Below are 16,533 nucleotides of genomic sequence, written 5' to 3' on the forward strand. Positions count from 1 at the left end.
CTGCATGATTGCATCAGTTCGGGCAAGTGTCACTCCAGTCTCCATCGGTGCTGAAGCTAATAGAAGATCACGGTAAGAGGATCAGCTGCTACTAACTGTGTCGGCTGATAGTGTCTTCAGATTTCTGCGAAGTGGCAAGAAACTGTGACTTCCTCTTGAATGAAGTTTCGGCTTAAAAAAAAAACTCACATTTGAATGTATTGTAATTTATAATAATTTTAAAAATATACGCGTGCATAGGAAATAGTTGCTGACCGTTTCCTGGTTTAATAAGTTGTGAATGAAAATTGGGCTTCTATTTGAGGAGCCCAGCAGCACCTGGTTTCCTGCAGGATGTTTCGTGTCGTTGCCAACCGGCGACCAGCGCCGTCAACTGTAGGATGATGGAGGGAATACATGTTCAACCATCCACACATAATGTAGTGAAGAAAGACACACATGGTGTGTGCCGAACTGAACAATGAAACGTTAATGCTTTTTGAGAGGTGCTCATGAATTGTTAGCTGTTAGCTGGAGCGAAGCATGTTATGAATTTGTAGGATTTTGAATGGAGTTCGGCGTGAGAGCTGCAACGCTCACCAAAACAGCTGTTCCATTTAAGAAGTCTTTCACTGTGCACACTGAATGAGTTAGTTCTAATATTTGAGTATTCATATATTCACACTTGAGCTTTAAAAAAACCCTTTAATTAATTAGTTTTTTTTAAACAACAAAGTGCTTGAGTTAAAGTTTAGTTTCAAAGCAGGACAGAAAACCAGCCGCTTCATCATCTGTCAAGATTTGATGCATTAGTATTGAAAGTACAGGATTTTCTATAATATGAACAGAAACAATGACAGAAAATTTAAAGCTTTTAAAAGCTTTATTTACAGACACAGCCAGCTTCTATAGTGAATTCACTGTTTGCCTCCTGTGCTGTTCTCAGCTCAACACATTGCTGCTGTCGGGTCAAACTTCTCCTCTGTAATCTGTGGGGAGTCAGGTTTGATGATCAGCCCGTCCTCACTGCATCAGCTTTCTGTTTTCACTCAGAGTTTGGATTTCTGTTACCCTGCGAGGTATGTGAGTACAAAAGTCTGCTGTGTTACAGAGTCCTGTGTAGAAGTAACTTTATCTCAGCAAGTCACCGTCACCTCCTCCGTCTGGGTTCAGGCCCATTGTGGTGCTGGGAAATAAATCTGAGTAAATCAGACTACATTCTAATTAGCCAGTCATATTTTTTATTTTTATTTATTTTTTACCTTTCTGCAGGCTTTTCTTGCAATCTAAACTTGGGATCTGTGTTGAACTATTGTTTTTTGGCGAATAAGCACTTTTTGGCACTGGACAGAAGTAATGGAGGCAGACACTTTTTATTTTAATATAAAGGTGGTTATTCTGAGGGTGGCACAATGCTTTTTCATTCTTTATTTTTTAATATTTTCAGCATATGGCTGTAGGTCTTATTTGAGTCGTTTTCTTACACCTGTCATGTGAAAATACATGAGAACTCACATGCAGTCTCACAAGCATTTCCATGTAACCCTTAGTTAACTAAAATCCAGAATGGCTGCTTGAGTTATGCTCTTTAATTTGTTGATGAAGCTCACAGGCGTTTCATATGATCATTGCAAATGAAATTGCATCAGGTAAGTACATGTACAACTTTTATTGGTGGAATGAAGGGGCAGCCATGACTCAGGTGTGAGAGCAGGTTGTCCACTAATTACATAGCTGGCAGCTCCTCCAGGGGCCACACTGGCAGGGCAGGACGCTGAAGCTCAAGTTACTTCTGATGGCAGGCGAGCATCTTGCGTGGCAGCTCCATTGTGAATAAAAAACACTTGTAATGACTCAGGTTAAAAGTTAGAAGGTGCTGTGTTTGGTGCAGATCAGTCACAAACTGCTATTCATGTCAGTATTGTCCTTGTCCAGCTCACGACATCGACCAGGTTGAGACATCAGACTGTGTCCATTCTTTAATTTCTCTGTTTTGGCAGCAGGTTCTGGCTCAGTCTGACATTGTTCAGCAGTTTGAGTTCTGTGATGTAGGTTTGCAGGCTTTAAGAGTCAAAAGCTTCAACTAAATCCAAAGCTACGTTTAAATCACACACACTTTAACTAATAGAACATATACAGACAGATTCCTTGATTTATGCATAAAAACAAAAGCACTTCTCAGTACTTTTCAATGACTTTACACTTTTCAATGACAGTCAGACAAAAGATTTGAGTTGCTACAAAATCAGTGTTAATGTTTCGTGGTAGGTTAGAGCTACTTGGTTGTCTGTGTTTCAATGCTTTGCAGCTGTGTTATTAAAATGCACGTGTAAGTGGAGAAATGGTTTCATTAGAAAAAGTTCTGCTAGAAAAATGGTACTTAGTGGATGTAACTCCCGTTCTCTCTGTCGGGCTTCACTGTTGGTCCCTCTGGCTACACTTATTGAACATTTCAGATTATTTCATTGTCTAGGTAGAAACTGCAAACTCATCACTCTCTGTTTTTCTTCTGTCCATCCTCCACAGCGGTGAAATGTGTGGTATCTGGGCCTTGTTTGGCAGTGATGAGTGCCTGTCCATTCAGTGCATGAGTGCCATGAAGATCGCTCACAGAGGTCCTGATGCCTTCCGCTTTGAGAATGTCAACGGCTTCACCAACTGTTGCTTTGGCTTCCACCGTCTGGCGATTCTGGACCAGCTGTACGGCATGCAGCCCTTGCGCATCAAGAAGTTCCCTTTCTTGTGGCTCTGCTACAACGGAGAAATCTACAACCATACCCTGGTAAGCTGCTGTTGTGAAATGTCTGATGAAACACTCTTTGGTTTGTTCTCTAACCACAGACAGTTGCTACGTAGCTGAACACTTTAGCCTAGATAACAGTTTATTTGTGACAAATTTAAAAACAACACATGTGGAATAAAGGCATTTTTATTAAATAAAACAGCTTTTCAGGCTCAGATTTGGTGATTTTTAGCTCAGATTTTGGTTCTCATGACAGAGTTGAACATCCACAAATCCTTTCTGTTTCTGGCACTGAAACAGTGTGTAGTAATTATAATGATTATAGTTTATAGATCAGGCAACACTGCAAAGTAAACTCCTGCTAAGCAACACATTCTGGTATAAACCAGATCTCTGTAGACTTGTACAGGCAAACAAAAGTCACCAGTTCACCCAGTTTTCACGCTGACACAAAGAGAACATTGCTACCCCTTATTATTGTCATAATCATTTGGGGCAAACATCCTTTTCTCATTTGAAGTATCGCATCAGAAAAAGTGAACGGAAACAGCAAAATTTAAAAAACAAAACTTCCCCAATTTCACAAAAAAGTTTGTGGTCTGTGACTTAATGCTCATAATGGGAGATGGGAACATCATATAACGTAGCAAACAATCATTTAACTCACATGACTGAGTAGCTGTTTGCACTTCTTTTGTTGTCTTCACCTCCGGACAGCATGAAACATAACCAGTATCAGCTGACATGAAAGAATAAATTCAACTTGCATGACTTAAAAACTAGTCCTGAAGACTTCCCTTGTTTATTCTCTCACATATGTCCAATTATTTGTTTTGTTTCTTCTTCTTTGAGGATTGCTTTGTGGCAAACAGCTGCTACTGTTTCTTCTACAGCCATGTGGAACGCAGCCTGTACATTGTGAGAACATTACACAGCCGAGTTTGTTTGATCCAAAGCAGTCAGTGCAAACCAGCCTAATTCCGATTTCCTTTCTTTTTTGGTGACATTTCAAAAGTTTGCTTCAAATTCACCTGAAAGTTACATGAAAACTCAGCCAATGTTTCCTACTCTTGTAAAAACACCACATGTAGCCCTGCTGGTTAATACGCCGGCAAACTGCCTGATGCATCATGTTTAGGCATGTTGGTGACACAACCAACATTTTCTTCTTTAATTAAAGTGCAGCAGTTGTGAGATTGGTTCTAAAAGTGAGAAACAATGCGGACTCTGTTTATGTCGGTTGTTGGGCTCATTGCAACTTTTGCCGTCTTCTTATGACGTCTTTGTATTTCTGGAACTTGTGCATGGAGCCATTGCCTGTACTGGAATGCAACACAGTGGGTTGTCTGTATGTGTGAGAGAATTAAAAGTGGCTCTAAAACACACTACATAAGCCCTGAGAACGTCTTTCCAGTTAAACTCGGCTAACCGCACACTTTAATTGCTGACTGACTCCAACGTTCTCATTGTACAGACTTGAACTCCGCTCGTCGACTCAAATCCAAATAAAAGCTTTAACCGAGCCAGAAGGTTTATAGAATACCACCGTGACACTTACGCACACTTTTTGAAACCTGAATTCTGGAAACGTGTCGTCATATTCGGTTAAGCACAAAATTATTTAAAACTCATGGCAAATTTTAATTTTTAGGGAATTTAAATTTTATTAGTGGGTTTCTTCTGACGGGAAACGACAAGTAAGTGACAGCAAGACACATGTTCATGATAAATGCAAGAGGTGTTGGGGTGAGGATTATTTAAAAATGTATTTTACATTTTTACTAAAATATGTATACAATTGTAAGATATTTTTTGGGGAAAAAAAGACAATTCAGTCCTATTCCAAATGATAATTTGGTAATGCTGCTCGTGTCCACCATGTTCCAGACCATTCTTGAATTATTGAATTTCCCTTCTGGGATAAATAAAGTATTTTTCATTTCATTTCATTTCATTCTAATACACTGCTAATCATTCTCTAGTCACAGCGAGTTATAATAATTGCAAGTCACGGCTAAAACCTAAGTGAAGGGAGCTTGCTTTTATGTTCCATCAGTGAGAGAGTGTTGCACATCGATGCTGCTCACAAAACATGGAAAGGCTTTAAAGTCATACAAAGAGTTTTCAAGTGCAAGTGACCACAACGCAAAACATAAGAAAAAAGTTTAAGGAGTTTCCCACTGTGGAAACTCTCAGGTTGACCTGTTGGCTGGCTAGAAGAGCAGTGTGTGAAGCTGAGAGGTGTTCAACCATCACCATCACCATCACCATGGCCGTCCTGATGAATCTGAGCAATTCTTGTACCAACGTCTCAAGCGGACACTCCAGCAGACACAAGACTGGTCTCCATGGATGCTCACAAAAGAAGACTCTCCAAGACAAGCAAACAAAGACTTTCACAGAGAAGCATTCAGCAGCAACAATGCCATCCTAACCATCCCCATGGTCAAGCATGGTGGAGGAATGCAGCGCTTTGGTGGAGTTTTTAAACTGACTGAACAAGCAACCTAAGCAACGTAAACAGGCATCGAGGCATCACAGGGGCAGAAGGACAACATTGAGATTGTGGAGGAAAACATCAGGCAGTCTGCAGATAGAGCTTGTCCTTGGGGCAGCACTGGACCTTCCAACAAGACAAACAACCCTTTTTTTTTTTCTGCCACAGCAATCAAAAGCTGGCAAATAGAAAACCTTTTTAACATTTTCCAGAGTCCAGAGCTGAATCCCATCAAGAATCTGTGGAAGGAACTGAAGACCAAAATGATGGAAAGGAAGCCTTTAAATCTTAAAGACGGGGGATCTTCACAAGGAGGAACAAAACCACAGTGGAGACATGCAGAAAGATCTCTAGCAATTACAAGAAATGTGTATCTGATGTCACAATGTCACGTTTGTCTCCTGCAGTGCTTTTAGTGATTGAGAAATATGAAGTTTGATGTGAGAAAAAGCTAAAAATAACCTTGTATGTGCTTCTTGTTCTTTCAGCTGAAGAAGAAGTTTGAATTTGATTTCCAGACCAAAATGGACGGTGAGATTTTGCTCCATCTCTATGACCGGTTTGGCATCAAGAAGATGGCTTCTATGCTGGACGGTGTCTTTGCTTTCATTCTGCTGGACACTGCCAACAGGAAGGTCCTTCTGGGAAGAGATACGTATGGTGTCCGACCCTTATTCAAATTCCTCACAGACGATGGGTTCCTTGCTGTCTGCTCTGAGGCCAAAGGTAATGGGATAGTTTATAACCCCTCGTGGATTCTGGCTCTTTTCTAAGCTGGTGATTGCACTGATGAACTCATTACCATTCTGATCACAGGCCTGACACAAATTACTCATGCAATGGCCACCCCTGCCAACATTGTTCCCTTTCTCCCCGGGCACTTCGAGGTCTTTGATTTGAAGCCGAATGGGAAAGTTCAGTCCATTCAGATGGAGCAGTTTCACTGCTGCACACAAGAGCCTGCTCACGCCATCTGTGACACTGTGGACAGACTGCCTACAAGTACGAAACTGTTCTTCACCTTTTTTATGTAGTTGCTTAGCTTTATGTGTCACATTTGTTTTAAAAACAACTGATGTCTCTGCAGGTTTTGAAGAGGAAATGGTGAAAAGCAACATCAGAACCCTGTTTGAGAACGCTGTGAGGAAACGGCTCATGTCTCACAGGAGGATTGGTTGTCTTCTGTCAGGTAACTTCCTCCATAGAAGTGAGCCTCTTTCATGAAATGTTCACATACATACATAAGATTCTTGTATAAAGTAAATGAGTCAAACCATCATGCACTTGCTCCCAGCAAGGGAGGACGAGACATCTGCACCTTTGTGGGTGTGAATAAAAACAACTATGGCGAACACTCACTAACTGGCAGTGATTAGTTGATTGGTAGTAAGATGCGTTTTGATTGAATTATAAGGCATCTGCAGAACATTAAGAACAGGCTGACTTCCCGTGTGAATTGATCTTGTCTGGGTTAGGTGTTATTTAATCATCCAGCAATCGTTTTCCAAAATAGGACAATACATAGTAGTGTTGGGGCTGCATGGTGACCCCAGTTCACGTCTCAGTTAGTTTGCATGTTCTCCCCGTGCAGCGTGGGTTCTCTCCGGGTTCTCCGGCTTCCTCCCACAGTCCAGAAACATGCTGAGGTTAATTGGTGATTCTAAATTGTCCGTCGGCAGCTATTTGTACTAAGATGTGAAATATGATCTGAAAAATCTGTATGTATTGAAAAGTATAGAGTAAAAGAAACTCTGTGTGTCTGTGGTGCACATTCATGTTTTCTGTTGTTCAGGTGGTCTGGACTCCAGTTTAGTTGCTGCTACACTGGTGAAACTGGCCAAAGAGGAGAAGCTGCAGTATCCCATCCAGACATTTTCAATCGGATCAGAGGATAGTCCAGACATCCTCGCTGCTCGCAAGGTCAGTTCATATGATCATGTATCACATTCCCTCATGGCTGGTTACATATGTTTATGGCTGGGCACCGTCAGCAGCCGTAGCAGGAACGTTCTTAGTTTGTCCGTCCATCTCATTCTTATGAATGCAATATTTCAGGAACACCTTGAGGGAATTTATTCAAATTGGGCACAAAATTAACTTGAAGACAAAGATGAACTGGTGAGAATTTGGTCAAAGACCACAGTGAACTCATGTCTGTTCCATTCTTATAAACACCTGGAGGAAATGTCTTTACATGTGGCTCAAGCATCCACTTTGACTAGAGGATGAACTGTTTAGAAATTAGTCGTCAAAGGTCACTGCAGCCACGTGAACACATCCAACAACTTTGCACATCTGTAAGTCTTCACTACAAATATCAGTCTGGACAGACATGGATGAAGCTGCAGTTGGACTGTTTTTCAGAGGCAAACAGCTGCTAGGTGGTAATGAGGCATTTAATGTGGACAAAAGAAGAGTTTTGCTTGTTTTTAGTCACAGTTTGATTTGCATATCATCAGGTGGCAGCTTACATCGGCAGCGAACACCACGAGGTGAACTTCACAACAGAAGAAGGCATCCAAGCTGTGGAGGACGTCATCTTCCACCTGGAGACCTATGACATCACCACGATACGAGCCTCTGTTGGTGAGTGCAACATGAAGCACTGCACGAAATCTACAGCACACAGAAGCTACCAAAACAAGTTCACACCATGACTCAGGATAGCTAAGACCTCATAAAACAACAGTGACCTTTGCCTGTGATTGGAATTCCTGACAGCTGATAACAGCCTTGATTTATCTGTAAGCTGCTCCTTGTGTTTGGTGCCCTGATGAAGACTGTGAGTTAAAACATGAATCCCATTGATTAGAGGCAAAGCAGTATGCCTTGGAATTTTTGACTTATTGATCACATAGTTAGGTACAAGTCTAACTTCTCTTTCCTTGATATTTGTGAAGTAGCTCCTCAACCTACTGGAATTATCCACACTGCCTAAAGGTTTGAGTTCTTTACATTTTTGCAGACTGATCTGTTCACTGATGTGACAAACATGTGGCTGAATATGCTGCATCACCACATTCCTTTTCCTCCTGACTGACTGGTCTGAATTGGAAGTGAATCCAGTGAGCTTAGTAAAATGGTCAAAGAGGTCAGTGGGAGCAGCGTATGGGATTTTAATTGTGCCAACTAACAACACTGTTCATATCTAACTGCAAAAATATCCAATCTTCAAATAAGACAACCAACAGTTTTCCAAAAGACATATAGCATGATCCCAGTCTGATTACGTACATCTACAGTGCTATACAGTCGATGGAGGTGTGCAGACACAAACAGAAAACACTGTCTCAGCCTTAAAAAAAGAAAAAGACCTCACCTAAAAATGAAATTAGGGTTATATAGTAAAGTTGTGTTTTGTCTGCATATTTCTGTATTTTTGAGGATGTGACCACGTTATTTAACATCATCATATTTGTTCATTTGAATATTTTCTGTTGGTTTCACTTCATTTTATGATTTGTTGCAATTTTTTTGCAAAAAATTGTCATTCTTTTATTCTCATACAAAAAGAATTTCGACTAGAAATCTACAACCCTTGATCACCAGTGGAGGGCAGAAATTTCATAGCAGAGCTTTAGTATTATTTAAATAATAATAATAATATAAATTAGGCTTTTATTTTTATACTTGAAAACCTCTTTTGTAGCCATGTTTCTGAGAAACTCGCTTTCACTGCAGCTTTTGAGAATTACCGTTGTGTGGATTGTGGGGCGTCGTCTTTGTTCAGTCAGATGAACTGGGATTAAGGAATTAATTTGTGTTTTTTCCACTGCAGGGATGTACTTGGTTTCAAAGTACATCAGGGAGAAGTCAGACAGTGTGGTGATCTTCTCTGGAGAAGGATCTGATGAGCTGACTCAGGGATACATTTACTTTCATAAGGCAGGTCCTCCAGCAGCCGTTCACTGATCAGTCAAACTACGATCTGAGTAATTTGTTTTTGTTTTGTATTTTTACCTGACATTTTTATTTTGATGAAATTTAAAATATAACATAAAGGTTGGATATTTAAGTAAATAATAGAAATAAAAGTATAGGTGAAATGTGGTGGTGGAGGAGTACACAGAATTCATAGTTTTCTATGTACCTCAGTCAGAAAACACAAGAAATGCACAAATAACTTTCAGACAAATGAAATTATTAGAAGTATTTATTGGTCATAACTGTCCCTGGAACAGTTCAGGCATTAAACACTACATACTGTCAAGTATGAAATATATAAAATTAAAAAATTTTCATTAAGACAAGTGGAACTTATTCATTATCAACTTAAATAATGTTTTAAATCAAACAGTGCAGTTTCATCTCTAGAATTGCTCAAAGTAATTCTACCTTCCTCCTTTTCTGTTAACATAGAACACATAGCAGTCTTGGTTGAACAACCTTTATTAGAATATTGGAACAAAACCAATCAGGGGCTTGCAGGTTTTATGTAGTGTGAGCTCCACAGTTTAGCTGGTCCATTTAGCTGTACAGTGTGAGAAGAGAAGTTGTGGGTTCTGGCTGCAGGAAGCCTCATTAGAACTTGTGGTGTGAGTTAACACGTCATGCAGGAGTTGTAAAAACAACGCAGAGTCTGTAGCTTTAAAGGCTAACCTGCTGCAGGCGTGCTGCGGCTGATGGACAGCTTGTTGCAACTTGAGACTAATGCGTCAACATACAGTCGTCCTCAGATATCTTCATACCATCCCATTAAAGAGGAAAAAAGAACAACTGTCACTGAAATAAGTTGAAATGGACAAAAGTAATAATAATTTAATGAAAATCATGACATTGGTTTTGAATTGTGGTTCAACAGAAATATTGAAAAAAGCAAAACAAACAAAAAAAACAAGCATGATGGGACGCGTAAACTAATATTTTGTTGAACAACCCTTTGAGCCAATCAATGCAATCAATTGTTTTCTGTAACTCAATCAGACTTCTGCACCTGTTGACAGGTAATTTGATTTTGGTCCACTGCTCATCAGCAAAGTGCTCTAGTTTGTCCGGGACAGTTTTTTTGTCTCTTTTTTTTAAAATGATTCTTTTCAACCACAATTCAAAAGCATTGTCTTATTTCACAAAATTATAATTTAGCAAATTTTTATTTGTTATAATTTTTCCAGTTTCTAGTTATTTGAGAGACTGTTGTGAATTTTGCTTTTTCTTTAATGGAAGGGTATGAATACATTTGAGGACGACCGTAAATAGAAATCTGACAGGAGCTGTTAGGGGACAGGAACTAATCCTAAAGGCCTCAGTAGACGGCAGCAAGACTCTTCATGAGTCTTCTTAGAGGCTTCTTCAGTTCAGAACTACAGATGGAGTTTGGAGGCCAAATAATGACTTTGAAGTCCAGAAACAAAACAAGCCACAATAGTCAGGTTCAGTTTTAACACACCAATGTCTGCTTTGTGGCATTAACACCACGATGTTAAATGGATTTAGTTTGGGGTTTACCAAGCAATATAAACATGTGCTCTAAGTGAGTAGAGGAGGCGTATTTGAAACAAGGGAAGAGAGCTGAGACTTCCTGAGGAGAGCATGTTTAAGGTATTCAAGGCAACAGGTGAGAATCTTGTCTTTGCTGACCCCCAGTGGATGAAGCTCTCACTTTGCTGCAGTGATGTACAAGCATGCTTTTACTTATTTGACAGCCCTCAGTAAGATGCAACACCTGGTCTTTGGTGTGTTTATTCGGGGGATGCATTTACAGTTGCACTCCTGAGACTGCTGGAGCACCAGGACAGCTCGAGAATTAGTTGTTTTATAAAGACTTTATTGCATCAGTCTGACCCAAGTCACTAGTTTTCAGCTCTCAGTCATCTTTGGGTTAACCAGACTGCATTCATTTCAGAAAGTGACATAAATGTTCACAAGTCCAACCGAGTAAGACTGCCATGATAAAGGTGTTTATCAGACATAGAGCTAATATCTGACTTCTGAAAGGAGTTGTTTAAAAATGGTCATAGCTGACAGAACTGTTCTTGTCTTCCAGGCTCCAAACGCTAAAGCGGGAGCAGAGGACAGCGTTCGTCTGCTAAAGGAGCTCTACCTGTTTGATGTTCTCCGAGCCGACCGAACCACTGCTGCACACGGGTGAGTCTTCGCTCATAGCCAGAAGAACTTATCCTGAGAACACACAGAAGCAAACTCGCCCTCCATAATACCCTCGAAGCACAAACAGGCAAAAGACATGTATTCAGTTTTCTGAGTGAATTTGAAAAGCTGCAACCAGCATTTTGTCTGATTTAACAACTTAAATGGAATAAAATTGCTGATCTTTCATGTTCTGTTGTTGAAAATCCAACCTGCCTGCATCCTTGTCATCACAGAGAATGTTCCATCAGTTTTATTTTTTATTTTATTTTTCATTTTTGTGTTACTTTTATTCACTAAGTGACTTAATAAATTGGGAAGAAAACCACTTACATAATGGACTGAGATCAGAAATTGCACTAACGAACAGCTTTTATGGGTGCTCGCTTTCAGTCGTCTTCACAAAACATCACAAAAAGAGAAATCTTTTATGAGGGGAAAAAATAATGTGGTCGACGGCAACATGATGGAGGAGCATTAACACCAACATTAATAATGCATTATAATTAAAGGAAGCGTGCTACTGATTAAAACTTTATAAATTAAATCTTAATACTAATGGAAACCCACTGAGGTCATACTGACTATAATGTAAATAAACTGAAATGATTGATAGCCGTGGATACATTATTGTTGTATTTTTTTACCCAAATGTCCCACAATCATCCAAACTCAGTGATCTTATGATGAACTATGCACTTTGTAATGTATATTTCGCTTGTTATTCTTCAGTCTGGAGCTCAGAGTGCCTTTCCTGGACCACAGATTCACAGCATACTACCTTTCGCTGCCTGAGGAGATGAGGATCCCTAAGGTCAGCGCTCATTTCACTGTTCACATCACAGAAGTGATTGTTGGAGGCAGTGTGTTAGTATTGATCTGTGTGTCCTGTGAAAGCAGCATGGAGTGGAGAAGCACCTGCTGAGGGACTCCTTTAAAGGTCTGAACTTGATCCCTGATGAGATCCTGTGGAGGCGCAAAGAAGCCTTCAGTGATGGTGTGATGTCAGTGAAGAAGTCCTGGTACGTTTACCTGCAGGAGCATCTGGAGTCTATGGTAAGAACAAAACCAATTCACTGGACACTAAAGCTGAGCACAGGTGCATTTGATCAGTTTCATGCTGTATTGAATCCTTTACTTGGTGTGTAATGGTGCACAAAAACCATGATTTGGTTTGTAGCTCCGTTTCGAGGTCCTGGTTTGGCACATTGTCAGCACATCAAATATCTTCTTTTTTTTGTTATAAACCTCTGGTTTACTTGGCAGACTACAGCTGTGTGTGTGTGTGTGTGTGTGTTTTTAAGTCTCTAAATACTGCTGCAACTGGCTGCAACCTACTAATTAAAAAAGTAAAATTTACCAAATAGGCAGCAACTTGTCAAGTGTGTAACAAGGATTAAAAAGTCCACTGACATTGCTGCATTTTCCAGAAGACATTAGTGGGCTTAATAGTTTTTTTTATTTTTTTGCTTACAGTGAGCTTTCTGCAGCGATAGATGACTAGAAGTTCAGTAAATTCACATAATTTGTTAGTTTAGCCATATTTGTTATGTAGGTTTATTGCATAAATTCTAACCAATACATAGGCAGGATGAGACATGATGTTAAAAGCTGTTCCCCCTTAAAATAACCTTGTTTGTTTGAGTAAAGGTGCATTTATGTCTCCAGTAAAACAATGTATTAACCATCACTGTTGCAAGTCTTTTTATAAACCTAATGGTGAAGGTGTCAGTTAATATCTAATAACCAATCAAATAGTTCTTGAGTACAAAAGTTCTGATCGCTTGGTAATATGTTTTAAATATTAACAACTATTTACAGACTGTGTTGGCTAAAATGCACAAGAACCTTTTTATGATAATTTGCTTCATGCTGACAAATTTTAAATGTGCAGTTGTTGGGATCAGTGTATATTATGGAAAATTATGGAAAATTAGAATGTGCCAGAAGCCTCCAAAATGAGGGCTTTTTACAGCCAAAGCGTTTCCCCAGCTGGTTGTTTTGTCCAACTGGGTGGTTCTCCGTGTCCTTCTAAAAGCCTGCGTGTTGCTATAGTTGTGCTTTGAATCTGGTGAATCGACTTTGGTAGAGATGCAGTTGAGAATTTCTAAAACAGACTCAATGACATCAGTGTTGCTGATTCAGTGTTATGTACCCTTGAGTTTAGACTTTTCCTTAAGCAGGAGTCAACATTTCAGATGTCACTCTGGCCTGGTGATGGGGACTGACAGACTTATTGTACTTTCATAGTTCTCTTAAGGGTTCTTTTTTCATAGAGCCCAAGACGTTCAGTCTGGGTCTCCATCTAGAAAACAGTGTTGTCAAAAGTGTTCATAAACCAATTTTTAATGTGTGTGTGTATGTAATTTAAGTGACAGTAAGTAAGTGAACATGTGGTGATGATGTTTATCAGTGTGTGGATCCTTCACCCTTTTGTGTGGCTGTGCGCACGGCCATCACAGCTCCAGACCAACGTTTTACATTTGTTGCACTGGTGTGTCGAACTTTTTCATTTATGTGCGTCAGCATATGATTTAGATGCATCGTAAATATGCTGAATATTAAGTGTAACCAGAGGGCTTCTGCTACAGAAGCTACCGTGATACACCACGAAGTGATCTCAGTTTATTGTGATAAAAAACAAACAGACAGAGCTGACAGTGTGGGTGATCAGTGGATGGGTGGACTTTATCGCTGACTGGTCAACAGTTCATTCACAATTACTGAGGACTATTAGCCTCCTCCTCCCAAATGAAACAATCCGCTGACACCTCCCCAAACCAAAAGTGACCCGACACCCCACATGATTGTTCTCACATGTAGTATCGGTATCGCCATTGTTTACAACCATAATATTAGATGTGATTGGATAACACTGTGTGACAGCAGGAAACAGCCGGATCACTGCATGCTGGCAAATAAAAGTACCATTACCAAAATGTAATAACAGCAAAAAGTGCATTAAAGGCATTAAAACATCTGAGAGATACATTTTGTAAATAACTCTTGTCTCTAATAAGGCAAATAGGTACAAAAAAATGACATGAATAAATGTCACTGCGCTCAGCTTGCACACAAAATATGGTAAAGCTTCAACACAGCACAACACAAGACAAACCTACAGGCCAGCGAGCAGAGAGGAGGAAATATTACAGAGACTCACAACACATGGTCCCCGATCTGCAATGTAATACAGCATGCATCTGTCAAAGAATTACCACTACATTTTTGTTTTGAATACCCATACCCACCTGACCCCTGAGCAGAGCCAGTCTGTAAAGAAATGCATTATTTAATCAACCAAACAGTAATGAGTAAATACACCTTGAAATTACACACACAGAGTTTATTCACAGCGCACAAAGGTATGTGTTGTGTTCCAGTTAGGTCTATATTGGTCTATTTACACATGAAAATTGATTTTCACACTGGACATATTAAATGGAGGAGAAAGGAAAGAAAAGGGAAAGAAATGTCTCTCTGTAGGGAAAAAAAAACTACTTTAAAATACAAGGACGTGGGATTTAATTTGAAGTAGGAGCAGCGAGTTCACTGAAAAACACGAAGTCATTTAAATTACTCACATATTCTCCAGACAGGTAACGCTAAAATCACTCCACTTCCCTCAGCGACATAATTGGCTAAAAAACATTTGTTTACAGCAATTAGTTTGTCAGCATGTAACACAGAAAACGAGAAAAATAGTTTGCATTCTGTGTAATTTCCCAGCTAGCCATGGAAAGTTGTTGTTGCAAATGCAGAGCAAATGTTTGTCATTGTCATGGCTTGCATGGTTAAATGCTGCGTGCTTGTGTTCTGTCAGGTGAACGACGACCAGATGGAGAAGGCTCACAAGACGTTTCCTCACAACCCCCCGCTCACCAAAGAGGCCTACTACTACAGACAGGTGTTTGAGAAGCAGTACCCCGGCCGAGCGGAGTGGCTCTCCCATTTCTGGATGCCGCGCTGGATCAACGCCACCGACCCATCGGCCCGGACCCTGTCCATCTATAAACCTGATAAAGAGTAGTGATTGGCTGAACAGCTGAGTGCCTGTGTCTGTCTGCCTGTCTGTCAGCAGTGTGCTGGCCACTTGTACATGTGTCATATTTAACTTTACTCCCAGGTTTTTTTTTTTTTTAAATTAGCGGCCTTATGCTGTGTCAGTGGTTCTCAAATGTTTTCTGTCAGGCCCCCCCCCCTCGCCTTAAATAGTCATGAAATGAGCCAGTTTAAATTTACTGAAACTAAATATCATGAGCAGTCAAATAGTGCAGCAACAACTTGCTCAGTGACCAGTAGAAGTACCAGGGGGAGGATAGCCTTCAATTTAGTGGTGGTTGTCTCATCAGTCATTGTTGACACCATATCAAGAGCAGTGGGGAGTTGGAGGTCCTCAGCTGGTGGATGGTGATTCTGTTACAGGGCTCCAGACTAACTTTCCACTGGTGCTACCAACTGTCTTCATTGGTTGCACCAGTTAATGATCTGGTTGCCCCCTTTATTTTGTTACATCAGCATTGCCACAGCTATTAATCCACCATGCAGCTGATGAATAGTTGTTTTTGCATAACTCAGTGATACAAGACTAGATATTTGTGAACTGTTTTAACATTAAAATATATTTATTTTGTCACCAATCCTCTTCTAATACCAGTCATTAACTGGACACAGGCTAAACACTTGCTGAAAGTGGCCGTGGGTAGATGGTGCATTTTACCGATGTTCCCTAAACGCCTCACACGCTGCTCCGGTAGATGCTAACAGGTGTGTTCAGTGCAGCTCCTCTGACAGGTGAGCGACCAAACATTTGTTGGAAAACAGCTGAAAGCGTGTTCTACACTAATTTGCCCAAGTTGAAAAGTTTTCTATAAGCAGAGTTTTTAGCAGTTTTTTTTTAATGAACGGACTTTTCTACGAACTGAGCGCATTTTAAATGTCCAGACCACTGACCATCATGTTTCTAGAAAAACTGGTTGTAATCCAGATTGTCCGACAGGCCAGTGTCATCTTTTTCGTCACGTCTTTACTCGTCGGTTGATAATGAACAGATTTTGTTTTAGTTTTTGTTGTCAGTCTTTCTTAAATTGACATTCTACGGAAGCCGAGAGCGGTCGTTTTCCGCTACTGTTCTTTCTTCGCCGTTTTCTCGAGATAACGAGTTAATTTTCTCGTTATCTCGAGATAACAAGAATCGTTTTCTCGTTAAAACGAGATAATTGGTGTTTGT

General features: G+C 40.1%; 1 protein-coding gene across 1 annotated transcript; it reads left to right on the forward strand.

Annotated features, from left to right (window-relative positions):
* Window positions 1-15,876, forward strand: asns (asparagine synthetase). Its single transcript, XM_008287865.1, has 12 exons — window positions 1-72; window positions 2,506-2,761; window positions 5,708-5,945; window positions 6,036-6,221; window positions 6,307-6,408; window positions 7,012-7,139; window positions 7,679-7,805; window positions 8,998-9,104; window positions 11,203-11,303; window positions 12,036-12,117; window positions 12,204-12,359; window positions 15,127-15,876. The coding sequence occupies exons 1-12, from the start codon at window positions 5-7 to the stop codon at window positions 15,331-15,333; spliced, it is 1,758 nt and encodes a 585-aa protein (XP_008286087.1). The 5' UTR covers window positions 1-4; the 3' UTR covers window positions 15,334-15,876.
* Window positions 15,877-16,533: the final 657 nt, after the last annotated feature.

The sequence above is a fragment of the Stegastes partitus genome, unplaced genomic scaffold (genome assembly GCF_000690725.1).
Source record: "Stegastes partitus isolate 25-593 unplaced genomic scaffold, Stegastes_partitus-1.0.2 Scaffold525, whole genome shotgun sequence".
In the NCBI taxonomy this organism is placed as follows: domain Eukaryota; kingdom Metazoa; phylum Chordata; class Actinopteri; family Pomacentridae; genus Stegastes; species Stegastes partitus.

Bases quoted from the DNA above. Each gene is read 5' to 3' on its own strand.
- asns (XM_008287865.1), top strand. From the start codon at position 5: ATGATTGCATCAGTTCGGGCAAGTGTCACTCCAGTCTCCATCGGTGCT. The intron at 7,140-7,678 runs GTCAGTTCATAT...GCATATCATCAG, and splicing joins ACATCCTCGCTGCTCGCAAG to GTGGCAGCTTACATCGGCAG. The intron at 12,118-12,203 runs GTCAGCGCTCAT...CTGTGAAAGCAG, and splicing joins AGGAGATGAGGATCCCTAAG to CATGGAGTGGAGAAGCACCT.